Source organism: Euleptes europaea, chromosome 6 (assembly GCF_029931775.1).
Source record: "Euleptes europaea isolate rEulEur1 chromosome 6, rEulEur1.hap1, whole genome shotgun sequence".
In the NCBI taxonomy this organism is placed as follows: domain Eukaryota; kingdom Metazoa; phylum Chordata; class Lepidosauria; order Squamata; family Sphaerodactylidae; genus Euleptes; species Euleptes europaea.
In genome coordinates, this window is record NC_079317.1 from 25,103,145 (window position 1) to 25,119,951 (window position 16,807).

The window sequence follows — 16,807 nt, forward strand, 5'->3', positions numbered from 1 at the left end:
ACGTCAGGGACCCCCGTGCTAGGGGCTCTCCTTTAGCCATGCAAGATTAGTGCATCCCTTCCAAAGCATGCCCCTGAAAAAGGTAGCTGGGACATTTGTTGGGCTGATAAACATAACAAATCTGATCTACTAATATGCTTATGATAACACATGAAGAGACCCCGATTGCTTACTTAAGTATCACCCCTCCCTCCAAAAGGCTGAGCAACTTTTCCTTTTGTCCTTATCTCTCCCACCCTTCACCTTTTCTCTCTGTTAAACATCAGACTGAAAGTTCCTTCAGGCAACAGCCTGTTTGGTTTGATTTTTTCCCCCTTGATGGTGCTGCAAGCACTGGATACATTTGTGGCACAGTGTAAACAGTACATAACAATAATTGAAACACTGCAAAAATTAAAAAAACAACCTGAATTAGTTGTTCAGCTCTCTCACTTGCAGGCTCACCTCATTAATAATCAGCCGGCTAGCCATCCGTAGCCTGGTCCTTGGTCCAAATTTATTCGTTATCATTATTCGTAAGCCAGCTTCAGGAAAACGGAATTTCGGAGGACTGGAACAAATTATCTCGTCGACCATCACCACGGAGTTTCGGCCATATTGTTGCGTTCCCTTTACTATTGACCACAATGCCAATGGTTAGCTATAAAGTGTGCTTCTTTCTTTATGACCCTCTTTGCCCATATTTACCTTGGAATGGCTCCTCCCATTTGCTTAAATTAAACAACTTTACTGGATTTCTATCTGCATGCAAACTAAACTGGATATCGATGGAAATCTATTGCTTTTAGATTGTTATGACTTCTGATTACATTTTAGATTGGACAATTGCATCAAGTTGCGGTTGTGTCGAAACAGTTTCCTACTAATTCTTCACTCTAGTCAATCATTCTCCTTGTTTGCATCATATTGAGGTTAGCATTATCATTTTATTATTGTACACCTCTAGTATATTTTAGGCAAATCAATAATACTTAATCATGGAGTTGAATCCTATGAATCACTATCACAAGGAATTTGCTGAGGCAGATCTTTCCTGTCTTCTCTCAAGATCCTTCTGTACCCCCACACACACTCGGTTGCTGAGGGTCATAAGACTCTCATGTTAAAAAAACCACTTGGCACCCATGAGAAGAGGAAGTGGGTGCAATCATCCTTCCTCCTTTGCGCTAGCATACAGCACAAAAGAGAGAGGACAATTTCTGCCAATTCCCCCTCTTCACTGCAGCCCACTGCGCTGCATGACTTTTTGTCCTTGAGGCTCCTTTGAACGTCAATATTAGCTTTTTGGAAGTCAGAGAGGAATTTATTGGGGGGAGGAGATGCCTATGCTTATAAATACTAATAATGAGCCAAAAACTGATCCCAAGAAAGCTTCTTAACAATTAGTGCTATTTGACAAAAGCACCAATTTTAGAAGAATGCTATCACAGTATTTATTATTCAATTCCAGGCTACTGCACAGCTTAATAAAAACAAGTTTTCTGACAACTTGTATAAATTGGGAGTCTTGCTGTTCTAACGTTCTGTTACTAAACCAAGAGAGACAAAACATGCAGTCCTGATAATTAATAAAAAGAAAACACAATAAATGCATGCAAGTATTTTCTTTTAACAAATGCTACCATTTATGTAGCACGTAGTAAGGCTTAGCAGACAGGAGACGTTTGTTGTTAGAATACACACTGCAACGAAGTAAATATTAACTCCAGAGAAAAAGAGGGGTTGGTGGCAGGGGACAGATGGGGGAATGAGGGGCAATATCATTCTTTATTGCCTCGGTTATTAGATAGGATATACACGTATATATCTACAGCAGATTACATACATTAAGAGGAACAGAAATGTTTAGTGGGGTGGAAGAAGAAAAAATAATTAATGCATCATTTCAGCCTGAAATAGTCTGAAATCTGGGGAAATGTTTAGCTTAAGCAAAAAGAATCAGAGGCGATCCCCTGTGACACATGATGACAACATGCCTGTTATTTAAACAGATAGAAGAAATAGAACTGGAAGAGGTTGAAAACAATATGTTGTTTCAGACTGGATCATGGACGGCAGCTTTGTCATGGACAACATCTTCCAAGGCAGAGTCCAGATGGCAGGTTTCTGTCTCCACTAGTTGTGCAAATCAGTGCTAAACTGGGCATACAGGAAGCAATACCAGAAAAAAAAGGAAATGCAAAGTTCTGTTGTGCTGGGACAATCATCTGCCTGGTCTACACATGTGGAACAGATTGCTGGACTTGATGGACCTTGGTCTGATCCAGCATGGCCTTTCTTATATTCTTATGAAGAATGTGATGGCAGCCCCCCCGCCACCTCAGACTGTAGGTAGGTTTTTCAGTGTTCTTATTTAAAAACTCCCTGCTAATAGAAAATTAGCCTAATTGGGAGAAGGCTAGGCTGGAATCTTCCTTCCTAGTGTACTCACCTTCTACTTGCAAGGAGTTGTTGTTTTTAACATAGAGAGCACTCAAAAGTGACGCCTCCACTTTCGCCCTCACAGTCTACTCTATGATGCCAAGATTCTGTTAACTCATTCTGATGCATTTAGACACATGGCCATCCTTGGCCAATCCCTAGTCTGAATTGTATTGATCCCCACACTCACTGTACACCATGTGTTCCAGGATAATTAGTGTTATCAGTTTGGATTGCTACATTCAATTATTTATTTCTGCTGTCCTAAAAAAATATTCTTTTACAAGCAGCCTAATATATGTTTGAGAACCAATTTCAACAGATCTCAGGCTGCAACTGAACTCTGACGGTCCTCCAATCCCTAAAAGGCCAAAAGGTATTTTGAGTACTTCCCTCTTCTTGAAGGGATAAAAGAAAGTGCAAGAGTTACTAGCTAGGTTTTCCCCTTCCCATCTTCAGAGGACAAAGACTGAACCAGGCAACACCTATTCTCAACTTGGCAATACCTATTATGTACAACACTGGTGACCCTCCAGACTATGTGGATGTCACCAGTTCAAGTATCAGCTCAGTCACAAACTCACTTGAATGGCCTTAGGTGTGCCACACTCTCTCAGCCACCAGTAAAGGTAAAGGTAGTTCCCTGTGCAATCACTGGGTTATCACTCACCCATGGGGTGATGTCACATCCTGACACTTACTAGGCAGACTATGTTTACAGGGTGGTTTGCCATCGCCTTCCCCAGTCGTCTACACTTTACCTCCAGCAAGCTTCAGGCTGGGGAGTGCAAGGTAAAAATGCAATAAAATAAATAAAATAAACAAATGGAAGGCTGAGTCAACCTTGAGCCGGCTACCTGAAATCGACTTTGTCAGGATCGAACTCAGGTCGTGAGAAGAGCTTTTGACTGCAGTACAGCAACTCACTACTCAATAATAATAGTCACTGGTCTTATAAGACTGTTGAGGGCACTGCTGAAACGATCTGTGTGGAATCACTTCAGTGAAAGCTTGACTGAAAATACTAAATGTCATTAAATATGATGATGATGATTAACAGGACCTTAACATGGGGCTTCAGCAGGAGCAGAAGGGAGATAAACTTCTCTCCAGTGAATTACTTCTGCCAAATCTCTAAAGTGCAGCATGTCAGTGAAAGCAACACAGAAGCATCAAGGCAGTTGCTATGGAACTTATTCCTGGAGTCCTAATGAGAGTGGGGAGGGGGAACAGAAGAGCTTGGGAGGATGTATGAGGGTGGAAACAGCATCTTAACTGCATAAAAGGTCTTGGGTTAGAGGCAATAAAATCTAACTGCAGGTTTGCTGCAAAGTACAGCTCATTACCACTCTGTTTTAGCAAGTTGCCTTCTTTCATTGCGCTGCTTCAATCGGTTTCTCTGCACCTTGAGGGTTATCATCTGCGGAGCGGATAACCTGGAACAGAGGATACTGAAGGTACAAGTAAATAGGATCAGAATTAAATGGGAGAAAGTGGGCAGGGCTGGCAACAGGCTGGGAAGGCAGGTAGACAGAGAGCTTGGGGAGGGAATATGGCGCAGTGGTAGAGCATCTGCTTCGCATGCAGAAGGTCTTAAATTCAACCCCCTCCATCTCCAGTTAAAGGATAAATTAAAAAAAAAAACAGCTTCATGTGGTGAACACACAGTCAAGCTGGGAAGTGCAATGACTTGGAAAGCATCTGGGGAGCTTTACAAACAGTGCCAGAAATTGTCTGGTACCCACGACATAAAATCCAGGGCTGGGGTGACTGGAGAATCATTTTCAGCCAATCCAGGTCAGAGGAACCAATGTCTTGCCTGGGTAATTCAAGCTATGGTGGAACCTGGAAGGACAACACAAACTGTTTCAGGCTTCTCTCTCCAGCCTCAAGTAGTTTGCCCCAAAACAGTGTAACACAGATCAGGAGGCCCCCAGAAGATAGCCCAGTCCTTTCTGACACTATTGCCCCAGGTCCAGTTTTACAAACTGCCTGAAGGAGTTTGAGAAAGAAAAAAAATGAGCCACTTCTTCTGTCCGCCTCCGATTCAAAGGTTTTATCCAGGCATTAAAAACACAAACGAGTAAGCTCCAGTGCACCAATGACATTTGTGCATATGTACCCTGACTTAACCAAACGACACATATCAGTGCATGTACTGAGTGCCCCACAAAAGTGAGTTTGTCTTTACTTGGGAGATTATTTACCAAGGAAGATGCAGGAATCTAACATGAACCCCATAGGGGTGGGGCTGTGGCTCAGTGGTAGAGCACCTGCTTTGCATACAGAAGGCCCCAATTATAATCTCTGGCATCTCCAGTTAAAAGACTCAGGTAGCAGGTGATGTGAGTGACCATGGAGGGCCACTGCCAGTCAAGTAGACCAACACTCCTCAACGTGGTACCCAATGGTGCCATGGCACCTGCCAAGTGTTTTTAGAAAGTGGGGGGGGCAGGTGGGGGGGACCCCTGGACTAGACAATACTGACCTTGATAAACCTGATTCAGTATTAGACAGCTTCATGTGTTCAACACGCTGCTAATTCAAAGAGGGCGGGGAGGAGGCAATACAAGAACTGCCTCTATACAAGTGCTACAGGAATACACTTGGAATACAAGCATTATAGGCAGGTGTCTGGTACTCTGATACCCTGGATTGTGTTGCTTTGAAATCCTTTGATAAAAAGTAGGCTAGAAATTTGGCTAAATCTAATCAATTTTAAGAGTTAGAACAAGTTAGGGGTGTAGTGCAAAGAGGGCTGTCCTGCAAAAGTATGCAAAAAATTCAGAACCCAAAACCAATGATGAAAATGTCTGCTAGATTTCAGTTGAGATTTGGAGCTCCTATAACTTGCATATTTGCGTAGAGGAAGGAATTTCAGAAGATGAACATTTTTTTCTCATTGCACATCAGCCAGCATGATGTAGTTGTTGGGAGTGTGAGACTAGCATCTGGTAGACCCAGGTTTAAATCTACACTCTGCTATGGAGGCTTGCTGGGTGACCTTGGGCCAACACACTTTTAGCCTAACTTTGCTTCACAGGATTGCTGTGAGAATAATACAGAGGAGAGGCTAATGTTGTAAGTCACTCTGAGTCCCCATTGAGCAGAAGCTAAAATTCCTTAATTTGCATAGCAGTTAAAGATACAGGAACCCCCATTCTTTTTTTGTTCTGGTCACCCTGGCTTCCTTGGGATCTGTTATATCTGATGATCCAGGCTCCAGTACTTTAAATCTTATGCCACAATAAACGTATGAGGACTTTGGGTTTTCCATTGTGTTTTTTTGCTGCAACAGATGAACACGACTACTGCTCTGGAATCTGGAGAAGCTGTTAGAGCTACCAGCTTCTATTCTGCCTAGGCTCACTTTATACACTGAACTTCTAATGACCGCACAGGCAACAGAGCCGTTAGGCACGTGGGGTCAGCACAATAAAAGACAGAGGTGCCCCACCGATATACTTTTACTGTTAAAACATGAAGATTAGCTGCAAAAAGTACAAATCTTCACTTTGGCTTGTGAGACTTGTTTTTGAAATTGGATTTTCCTCCGTGTGAAAAGCTGTGTGTGTAGATATATATATAAGAGAATCCAGTAATAGAAGCTTTTATGTTTTGCCAGTTGAAGCTCTTGAAAGCAATAAAAGTTACAAGCTTCAAAGGCAACTTGGCAGTCTGTGAACCTCCCTTTTATCTGCACCCACGGTAATAGCATTTTTGCTGTGGCGCTGTAGAATGCAGTAGGGAGAGCGCAGGTGTTCTGTTTTTGAAAACAATCAGACTCAGCAGTCATATACCAGAGAAGATTAAAGGTGAGATCTAAGCCCCACTGACCCAGGGAAGGTGTTAACTGAGGAGCCAGGTATCTTTGGCCTCAACTTAGAGTCAGGCAGAAAGCAGAGCTGAGAAAAATGAAATTTTGCTCCAAGAATCTGTGAACAGACCATCAGGACAACCAAAAGAGGGAGCATAATCTGGCCATCTGAGAAAAAAATAAATAAATCCAAGAATAAAATAAAAAGAATAAATTCGCCATCCTGCTTTAAAAGTGAGGAGATTATGTATCCGTTTCAGATTAAAAGAAATCTGGCAGGATTAAAGAATCAGACAGAGAGAGAGAGAGACATACAGATTCTTCCATGCAGAGTTAGTAAAAAGGAGACTATTCTTTCCCTGACCTTTTTGGGGAAACTTCAGGGCTCTCCGGAACACAGTTTTGAAATCAATGTCTTAATATGTCCTAAGATGACACTACATACTAAAATGTAATATTTTAGGAATATATGACAATTGAGAGCATGTGGTACTATGGATGACCCAAATGGTCACAGGGGTGTGACAATCCAACACACACAAAATCCAAGATTCCAAGAGAAGCTGAGAAGATCAAATGGGAATGCAGAAATACATCACTGCAAGTGTGATCCTCCCCAGATGGGCAAGAAATTCATGTTACAGGCACAGACATTATTATTATTAGCACATTAACACATGCGCTAGAACAGTGTAATAATGCCCCAAAGGCTCGGTTGCACTGAATTTGTCTGGAAGTAGTTGAACAATAGGGGCTATTGGGGGAAAATGTACTTATGCTGGTTAAGACTGTACAAGTAGGTCATCAATGCCTGAGCCACTATTAGGGTAATGGTACTTCAGCTCAATCTTTGGTCCAGCTCCTGTCTGCTTAGCCTTACCTTTCCACAGCAATGGCACTGATGGGTCATCACAGCTATTGTCATAAGATTCATTACCATCTTTCAGTTCACTATTGACAGTGTTGCCATTCCCAACATTCATGCTTTTGATCGTGAAGAACTTCTGCATCTTCACATTGAACCTAGAAGCATAAAGTAAAAAGAGAAAAAAATGAGAGTTGCTTAAAGCTTGAAGTTAGGCATTTACATTGAGTTATCTTTCTTCTGTGTGTGTGTGAATTCTCATTGCTCTGATCCTCACAACATACCTCAATGAAGTTGGCTAGACTGGGAGACAACATGGATGGCATTCCCTCGATCCAATAAGCTCTCACTTGATCGAATAAGGAAAGGAGGTTGGTCCGGCAGGACCTGTTGGGCACAAATTTGCCCCTAGCAGGTCCTGCCCGACCAACCTCATTCCTTCTTTGATACAAGTGACGAGCTTACTGGACCGTGGGAACATCATCGATGCTGTTTACCTGAATTTCAGTAAAGCTTTTATCAGGTTTCCCATGATGTTCTGAAGGGTAAACTGGAGGACTGCAGACTGGACTCTAGGACAGTTGGGAGGATAGGGAACTGGTTGGAGAACTGCACCCAAAGAGTAGTTGTCAATGACATTTCATCTAATTGGAGGGAGGTGCCCAGTGGGGTGCCAAGGGGCCTAGTTCTGGGCCTGGAACATTTCAATATTTTTATAAATGATCTGGATGAGGGTGTGGAGGGACTATTCATTAAATTTGCAGATGACACCACATTGGGAGGAATAGTGAACACAGTGGAAAATAGAGATAGAAATCAACGAGATCTGAACACACTGGAAAAGTGGGCATATGGGAACAAGATGCAATTCAACAAGGATAAATGCAGAGTTCTACATCTGGGTTACAAAAATGAGAAACATACATACTGGATGGGGGATTCAGTTCTGGGTAGCAGTGTGTTTGAACAAGATTTTGGGGTATGGGTGGACTGTAAACTAAATATGAGCAATCAGTGGGATGCAGTGGCAAAAAAGGCTAATGAGGTCTTGTGATGTATCAACAGAGGCATAACATCCAAAAAGCAAGATGTCATAATCCCACTGTACACTGCATTGGTCAGGCTGTACCTGGAGTACGGTGTGCAGTTCTGGAGGCCTCATTTCAAAAAGGATGTGGACAGAATCAAGCGGGTGCAGAGGAGAGTGACAAGGGTGATCAGGAGCCTGGAGACCAAGCCCTACGAGGAAAGGCTGAGGGACTTGGGAATGTTCAGTTGGGAGAAGAGGAGGTTGAGAGGGAACACAAAAGGTACAATATACCACTAGAGTGACTGTGAAAAGTCCTTAAACTGGAAGAGATAAAAACAAGACTGACAGAATATGAAGGTTCCCCCTCCTTCTGTGCAGTGGGTAAGAGCTGACTAGGGACTGATATCATGGCTGACACTTTAAATTGTGCCACATGGTGGCTATAGTCCTGCAGCAACCCTTCTTTATATAGCTGCTTAGCAAACGGGGCAGGTTTTATTGTGCAAACATCTCAAATCAACATCTTATCCTACTTTGGTAAAAACTGCCCACCCCACATAGTAAACCACTGTACAGCATGCAACATATAACGTTATTTTCTTCCAGCAGTTCATTGTTTTAGTAACTCTCAGAGACACCAACCTCATTTTAATTCTCATCCTTTGCACATTTTCTTTTGCTTTAAACCCTATGTGTTGCCTACCTTTATCTAGATTGCCGAGCTAGGGATCACAATACACACACCCCCATCTCCTGAGAGAGAACCTACAAAATTATGTATTTTACACTGACAAGCCATCAAATGTACACTAATTTCCTGAATACAGGAGTATGTGGGACAAGGAATCAGGGCATTCAGCCCCACATCTACAGACCCTATCTGCATAGGGTATTTTTAAGAATCTGCCACGAAGAATCGCCGAGGGCAATGTGTTGGTTCTGGCTTGCATAATGGCTTTCCTGAGCTTAGGATTGTCAAGGTGTTCCAGGTATTTTGGACCAAAGTTTGGTGGGATTCCGAGTACTCCTGGAATTCCATCTATACGACACTTCAAGAGACAACTTAATAAAACCTTTAATTCCGAATTCCTACTCAAACAGGGAAACACTTCAGAAACTATTAGCTGATCGGGACCCAGAAATTACAGAAAGCGTGGCGAAATTCCTGATGACAGCAATCAACCAATGGGAACTCAGTCAGAAAGAGGATCTCAACACTAAAGAATAAACTGTATTTAAACTAGCTTTTAACATTCAAATTTTAATTTCAGCTTTTGTATATTCCTTTAAACATATTATGCCAATAAAGGTATTTGTATTTGAATACAGGGGGAAAACAGGTTGGTAAGTGAGTTGTGGAATTCACTGCCACAGGATATAGTGATGGCCACTAATTAAGATGACTTTAAACAGGGACTAAATTCATGGAAGATGGGGGCATTTACAGGTAGAATACCACTATTAGGATAGGGAAGGCAGGTCCCTAGAATACTCCTTTTAATTTATGACTTTTTAATTTATTTAGGAGGTTTTTAAACATAGCCTCTTCTAAGTCCTGCTACTTTTAACATTGCACTAGGAAAAAGAAAGGTAAGAGAATGGAGCATCCTTTATCCATATCAGCTCTCTGGTCTTCCTCAGAGGAAAAGATTCCCTCCACTAGTCCCTCAGAGCAAAATATGCATATTTGTTGACACTTCATGAAAACCCAACTTCTGTAAAGGTTATCAACTAACCAAACAGTTCCAGGATATTCATCAATTAAAGCTGTACATGTTTACATATGAAAAATAGTTCCAAATAAAAAAGCATATTTTCTTTGTTTTTAAATGATATACACATGTTGAAAGTTTTTTTTCCAGACAGCAGAGAATGCCTCTTCTACAATAGCTGTTTGCCATTCACTGTTTTTATAAGGAATTGTATTTTTAAAATTTTAATTTTCTAAAACAACACAAATAAGCAAAAAGCTGCCCAATTAATCAGGATTTCTAGTCTATCAAAACACTTTCAACCAATTCACCAATTAATGTTGAAGCCTCAATTTTCCTAAGCAGTACTGCAGATTCCACAGATATTAAAATGCACAAATGTCTCTCTACTGGCTATTGTACCTATTCAGAGGGGGGAGTGAGCAATACTGATAAAACAGGAAAGCAAAATTTTCTGAGTTACAGGCTGCCAGAGCAATACTAAAGGAATGATAGTCAAACATAATTAAAGAAAAGAAGGATAAGAAAAAAGCACTTACTTCATGATAAGTATATAGAAAAAGTACATAATGATGAGTATGAGGCTTTCCCACCTCAAAGGAAGAAAAGGAAGGAAATTAGTCATGTACTGAGCATATTTAGAGATGCTTTTACAAAGCCAAAACCTATATTTTCTGCAGATAATTATCACTGGCACTACTGTGAGCAGTATTTGTTACCTTTTCTACAGTCAAGACAGGGAGGAGGAAAATGGATAGTTATTTTGTAAAAAAACGTTGATATTTTGTTGTTTTGATATATATTAAATGTCATAAGTTTCTTTTTAAAAACAGCCTAGTTAAAATTAAATCTCTTAAAACCTAGCCAATAACTATTTAAAAAATAGAGGCTGCTTTTCTGTTTTAATAAAACACAATAAGAAAAATAGCTTTTTGGAAGTCAAGCATTATAAATACATATTACTGTTGTTTTGGGTGAACCTGGGGGTCAGGCATTTGCAAGTCACCATAGGGACTGAAGTCCATCCCTTGGTTCCAGAAGATGGTGGATGGATTAGGCAATATGTATATCCATATTGTTATGTCCTTTAACTACCTGAGTTCTGCATCTGGCTTAGTTTTCAACTTAGAGACATTTGCTGTGTACAAATAAATAAGCATATTCCTTTTCTCCTTTTGAAAATTGCCAGCTCCTATTTTCATCTACCATAATTAGCAAAGTTCTCCTTTAAATATGCAGTGTAAACACATTTTAAATTTATTTAGCTACAAATTAACATGTTTTAGCGGGGTAGATAAATCAGTTAGTAGGTACAGGTGTTCAGGAAAATATATGAAGTACAAATGGAAACTTTTTTATTTAAATGATTGCTTTAAATCTGGCCTTTTGTCTTGTAAATTTAAATTGTGATTCAAGAATCTCTGACTTATAACGTCTTCATGCAGTCCTCCTATTTTTTTTTAATACAAAAGGCATCACACTGGCAAAAGGTCTTCTCTTTTCTACCTGCGCACTTCTTTTCAATCCCTTGTTCCTGTTGTTAGCCTTATCTTCTACCCAATACTGCTTGCTGTAAGGGTGGTGTTTAGGATGGGAGTGCCTTGCTATCGCTCTTTGATAAGCCATTTCATCCCTGCCCAAGCCCTCCTCAATACTCATTTCTTTCACCAAGGCTAATCTGAACCACCTTCCCCTTTCCCTCTGGCGCCACCTGATCTTCCCCTACCCCACACCTGCTGTTTATCACAACCGACTGTGCCAAATTCAGAGCTCTCTCATGACACCTGAAATAAAGTCCTTACAGCCCAATCTTACATATGCTTACTCAGAAGTAAGCCCCTCCCCCACGCTCAACAGGGTCAACAAGAAACCATGTATACACCCTTGCAGCCTAAATCAAAGCTGGACTCTAATCATTAAGTTACATGGAAAAAATTAACAAGCAGAGCTTACCATACAATTTTCTCATCATATATAAACTAAAAGGGAGGAAAAAGAGAGAGAGAAAAGGGTGTTTCTCAATGCCAATTGAAGAACTTCCATTATATCACACAAAATGGGGGTGCCATAGGGATTCAAACCCAGAACTTTAAATTGGTGCTGTAGAACCTTTCTCTGTGTGCCAGCTGAGATGTCTGCTTTAAGGAAGTCCTGCTAGCCCGACCCCCATTGTACCACAGCACCCTCTTCACAATGGCCTGCAAAGGAAGCACATCCTGCCAGGGGGATTCCAATGACAGCTAACTGAAGGGTCAGGTAAGACTTACGTATGTTTGTGTCATCGTGTCACAGCCAACTTCGGTGGCCCCAACAAGGGGCTTTCGGGGCAATTGAGGAGCAGAGGTGGCTTGCCATTGCCTTCCTCTGCAGAGCCTTCCTCGGTGGCCTCCCATCCAACTACCAACCCTACTTAGCTTCTGTGATCTGACAAGATCAGGCTATACCATGCCACCCTCCCAACCAATTAAGACCTAGCCTAAAAGTATAAAGCTGCTGCCCCCAGGCTGGGTCCTTCAGTATGGTGTGGTATAATGGTTAAGAGCAGTAGGTTGAAGCGGTGGAGTCTGATCTGGAGAACCGGGTTTGATTCCCCACTCCTCCACACGAGCGGCGGAGGCTAATCTGGTGAACTGGATTTGTTTCCCCACTCCTACACATGAAGCCAGCTGGGTAACCTTGGGCTAGTCACACTCTCTCAGCCCCACCTACCTCACAGGGTGTCTGTTGTGGGGAAGGGAAGGTTATTGTAAGCTGGTTTGATTCTCCCTTAAGTGGTAGAGAAAGTCGGCATGTAAAAACCAACTATTCTTCTTCTTGGTAATGTAAAGCCTGTAATGCTGTTATGTCCTGAGTGTGTTTGACCTTCTCTTTAGCTGGCCTTACTGGTTCTGTTTTTCTGCTTGATCTTGCCAATGATGCCTGCTTAACTTTAGATCCCGACTTCCAGCCTGACCAGACATTGTTTCTATCATATCTACAGATTGTCATCTGCATCTGATCCTTGGTTTGTTGGTCTTTTGGCCTGACTTGCTCTTCTCTTCTGTGTCTGTGATACCCCAGCGTTTGATACAATGGCACACACAAAATGTTTGAAATTAAATTATTTGCCGCATTTAAGGACTTCCACCCTTGGCTAGCATAACGGTTTTGCACTGAGTCATTGTTGCTGTTGTCCTAGCTGCACGCATTGCCACACTGAAATTGTGTGTTTACGGCAGAATATGTTTACGGCAGAATATACAACACATAGTATTGAGTAGACCTCTGTTTAGGATTGCACTGTAAGATAGAATGCAGCAATGTTAGCTCCTCCTACAGTGTAAAGGTAAAGTGTGCTGTCAAGTCCCAGCCAACTTATGGCAACTCCATCCTGTGGTTGAGGCAACAGATGAGGCAGAGGTGGTTTGCTATTGCCTACCTCTGCATAGCAATTCCAGACTTCCTTGGTGGTCTCCCATACAAGCACTGACCGTGGCCAATTCTGCTTAGCTTTTGAGCTCTGATGAGATTGGGCTAGTCAGAGCTATTCAGGCAGAGGTCTTCACATCACCTACTACACCTGATCCTTTAACAGGAGATGTCTGACATCAAACCTAGTAGATGTTCTACTACTGAGCCCTGACACTAGTCTCCAGTCTGAATGTGTGATCTGTACAGTGTAATTCTGTAAAGCTGTAATGGTACCACACTGAATCCTGGGTAGAACATTAACAGTGAAATCCTAAGCAAAGTTATACCATTCTGTTAAAGTCAATGGGCTTATTAGAAGGGTGTAATTGTGTTTAGGATAGTACCACAAGATATATTTCTATGGACGTTTTTAACGAGGACTTTTTTTTTACATGTATGCATATATAAAACTAGATATAGTACTATCCCTCTAGTTGTGATTTTTCCCTCCCATGAATTAAATAAAAATAAGATGCTTTGACATTACCTCTAATTACATGTATGAAATAACACAGCTGGCATGGAGAGCAATCATAAGCATGTCTACCTAGATGTAAATCACATTATTCAATGGTGCTTACTTCCAGAAAGTGTTCTTAGGGTTGCAGCCATGGCCATGTTTATGTAGACAAAACATAGCAATTATTCCTAATGAACCCACATTTTTGACCAGCATATGCCAACAAGGGGAAATAAAACATGATATCTAATATTCATTAGTAAGCAACATAAACTCTTGAAAAAGGGTGATTGGGAACAGATTGGGAAAGCTGTCTCTCTGATGTGAATTTGCCCACGTCAAAAAGCATGCAGAGACTCATGGTTTATAGGTCCTCCCATGCATCATCACATTTCAGCTTTCTTTAAACCGTCTGCTGTTTGGGTATGTGGTTAACTGCTGTGGTAGATAGTTCCTTGGGAATACAGCTATAATGGAATTCACTTCCTATCTTGAGGAAAGAGCTCTAGTGATTTTTCAGAACTCCTAAATATGAACAAACGAACTAGGTCCTTCCGAATTAACTGGAAAAGAATACATGGCAAATTAGAAACTTACCACAATAAGTACAATCACAGACAGTGTGTAGTAGACTGAATCCCTGCACACGGACCACCAGGTTAGACGGACCACCTGAAAAGAAAAAAACAATTGCTTCATGCAAAGGGCTCAGCTTTGGCAAATATTTAGGGCTTACTCTTGTGAGGGTTTAATATAGCAGAATCAAAAGGCTGGTTTCACACACAGACGTTCATCACTATGCTTTCTCATCACTTGCAAATATGTCTCATTGAGATGTGTACACCCCGTTTCCTCCGTGAAAAACATTCTCTTTGGACCAAATCAGACAAGATAAGGGTACAACCAAAATGGCATCATTTTTGCAACGTAGTTTTAATCCTTTCCTTGTTTTTTTAACATGAAAGAAACCAAAAAGGAGTAACAATGCTGACTTTCCTGGAGACATTTGCCCAGCAGATAGAACACGGATGAAGCAGTCCAGGACTTTAATAGAAAAAGATCTGCTGAAAAGTACAGCAAGAATCTTTTTTAAGCATGTGTTTAATTCAAAAACACCTTAAAGTCTAACTTAGAAACTCCTGTCAGCTACAATTCTGTCCCGTTCATCAGATCATTGAAATGAATGAGATTTTGATTGTGTAAATTCATAACAACTGTTATTTGGAAACAGGGGTTTCAGAAGGGAATTCTTCTAAACTGAAGGAGCAAGGGAAAATGCATGAGCATACCTAAAGGTAAAGGTCCCCCATGCAAGCACCGGGTCATTTCTGACCCATGGGGTGACGTCACATCCCAACATTTACTAGGCAGACTTCATTTATGGGGTGCTTCACCAGTGCCTTCCCCAGTCATCTTCCCTTTACCCCCAGCAAGCTGGGTACTCATTTTACCAACCTCGGAAGGATGGAAGGCTGAGTCAACCTTGAGCTGGCTACCTGAAACCAACTTCTGTCGGGATTGAACTCAGGTTGCGAGCAGAGCTTGGACTGCAGTACTGCAGCTTAACACTCTGCGCCACGGGGCTCCTCAGTGAGAATACCTACAGACCTATTAAAAAGAGTTCAAGGTTGTGAAAGGGTGAGAATTACAGAGCTTATTAAAATGCAAGTGTGTAACCCACCTGACACATCATTTGGAAACAGAAAATTAACTGAAATAATAGTCTATTTCTGGACTGTGGTCAAATGGAAACCAGAACTAAATTTTCGCTGGGCACAATGCAGTCAACATTGTGGGAGAATTCAGCACATTCCCATTGACAGCATCAGGATTGCAGCACTCAGCCTGGAGTGGACTGCATCAATTATTTATTACACTTTACCAGCACAGGGGAGATATTCAGCCTGCCCACATGAAAAGGGATCATGTTCAAACTGAGTATAAGGCAAACAGCTTCAGGTACTGTTATTCAGACGAGTCTGCTTTATTCCCCTAAGGTTTGTATAGGGTTGAAAAACATTATTTTCCTCTAAGGGGAGTCAGGGTTAGTAAAAACACAAGGGAATGTCCCAGAGTTCTTGGCTCAGTTTCCTATAGTGCAAGTAACCACATTGTCTGTGATGGACTGAGGCATCCTGGAAAGGGATATAGTAGTTCCTACTCCTGTAATGTTCAAATAAATAAAAACTTCTGGAGGTAGGGGTACTGGTTCTCTCCTTCTCCTGAGAGTAACTGAGGAGCTAAATAAATCACTCTGATTAATGAGGCTGAAGAACATTGAGTGGTATCCTATCAGCTTTTCCACTTAATTTTGTCCAATTCCTTTCCTCACCAAAACTCTGTCCCTGTGTAGTTTTTGTCCACATGGACCCCATGATCCTGGTATAACCTTTTTGGTGATCAAAAGAAACCTCTCCTCACTCTTTCTTGTTAGTGGAAAATTGGGTTACCAGCCAGGATCTGGTAACCAGTGGGAGTTTGGGCACGACAACATTATGTCACTCCCAGGTTTTTCCAAAAAGTGACATAACGCCATCACACCAAAGGCTATTTTTCACTTTATTTTTCTCTTGTCAGCTTGTGGAGTGGTGGCAGGCAACAGGAATTGGGGGCAGAGGGATCTCTTGCCCCACTGGGAAATGAAACGGATGGTGAAAAGGCTGGTAGGATACAACCCACTGATTCCTGCCATGAACTGTGGCTCAGAATTGCGGGAAGTAAAGAGTATGTTTTCTCAAGCCAACATTTATACTCATGAATATGTGCATTTTTGCACATACTCTGCAATGCTGTTTCTCACTGGCCATTTATGAATGGCTGTTTCCTTGTGGTCACTCCCACCACGTTTTCCCCACGTTTCTGGATGCTGGCTAAACATGAATCCAGAAAACACGGGCAAAATGCGTGGCAACATGTGGGGAGAGCGAGGCAACCTCTGACAGTGGGAAAATGAAAGCATCATCAAAGCAAAGCCCCCAAGTAGTCAGTGAGGTGACCACGAGGAAACAGCCATGCATAAATGGCCACTGAGTAATTACTGCGACAATAGGAC

General features: G+C 41.6%; 1 protein-coding gene across 1 annotated transcript in view; it reads right to left on the bottom strand.

The window, feature by feature from the left end:
- Positions 1-16,807, bottom strand: part of SLC24A4 (solute carrier family 24 member 4) — a 94,736-nt gene that overhangs the window by 9,401 nt on the left and 68,528 nt on the right. The window contains exons 6-10 of the mRNA XM_056851693.1: positions 14,353-14,427; positions 11,799-11,824; positions 10,385-10,438; positions 7,119-7,261; positions 445-614 (exon numbers count right to left, since the gene is read on the bottom strand). Coding sequence (XP_056707671.1) covers positions 445-614; positions 7,119-7,261; positions 10,385-10,438; positions 11,799-11,824; positions 14,353-14,427 — 468 coding nt within the window. The remainder of the gene's footprint in view (positions 1-444; positions 615-7,118; positions 7,262-10,384; positions 10,439-11,798; positions 11,825-14,352; positions 14,428-16,807) is intronic.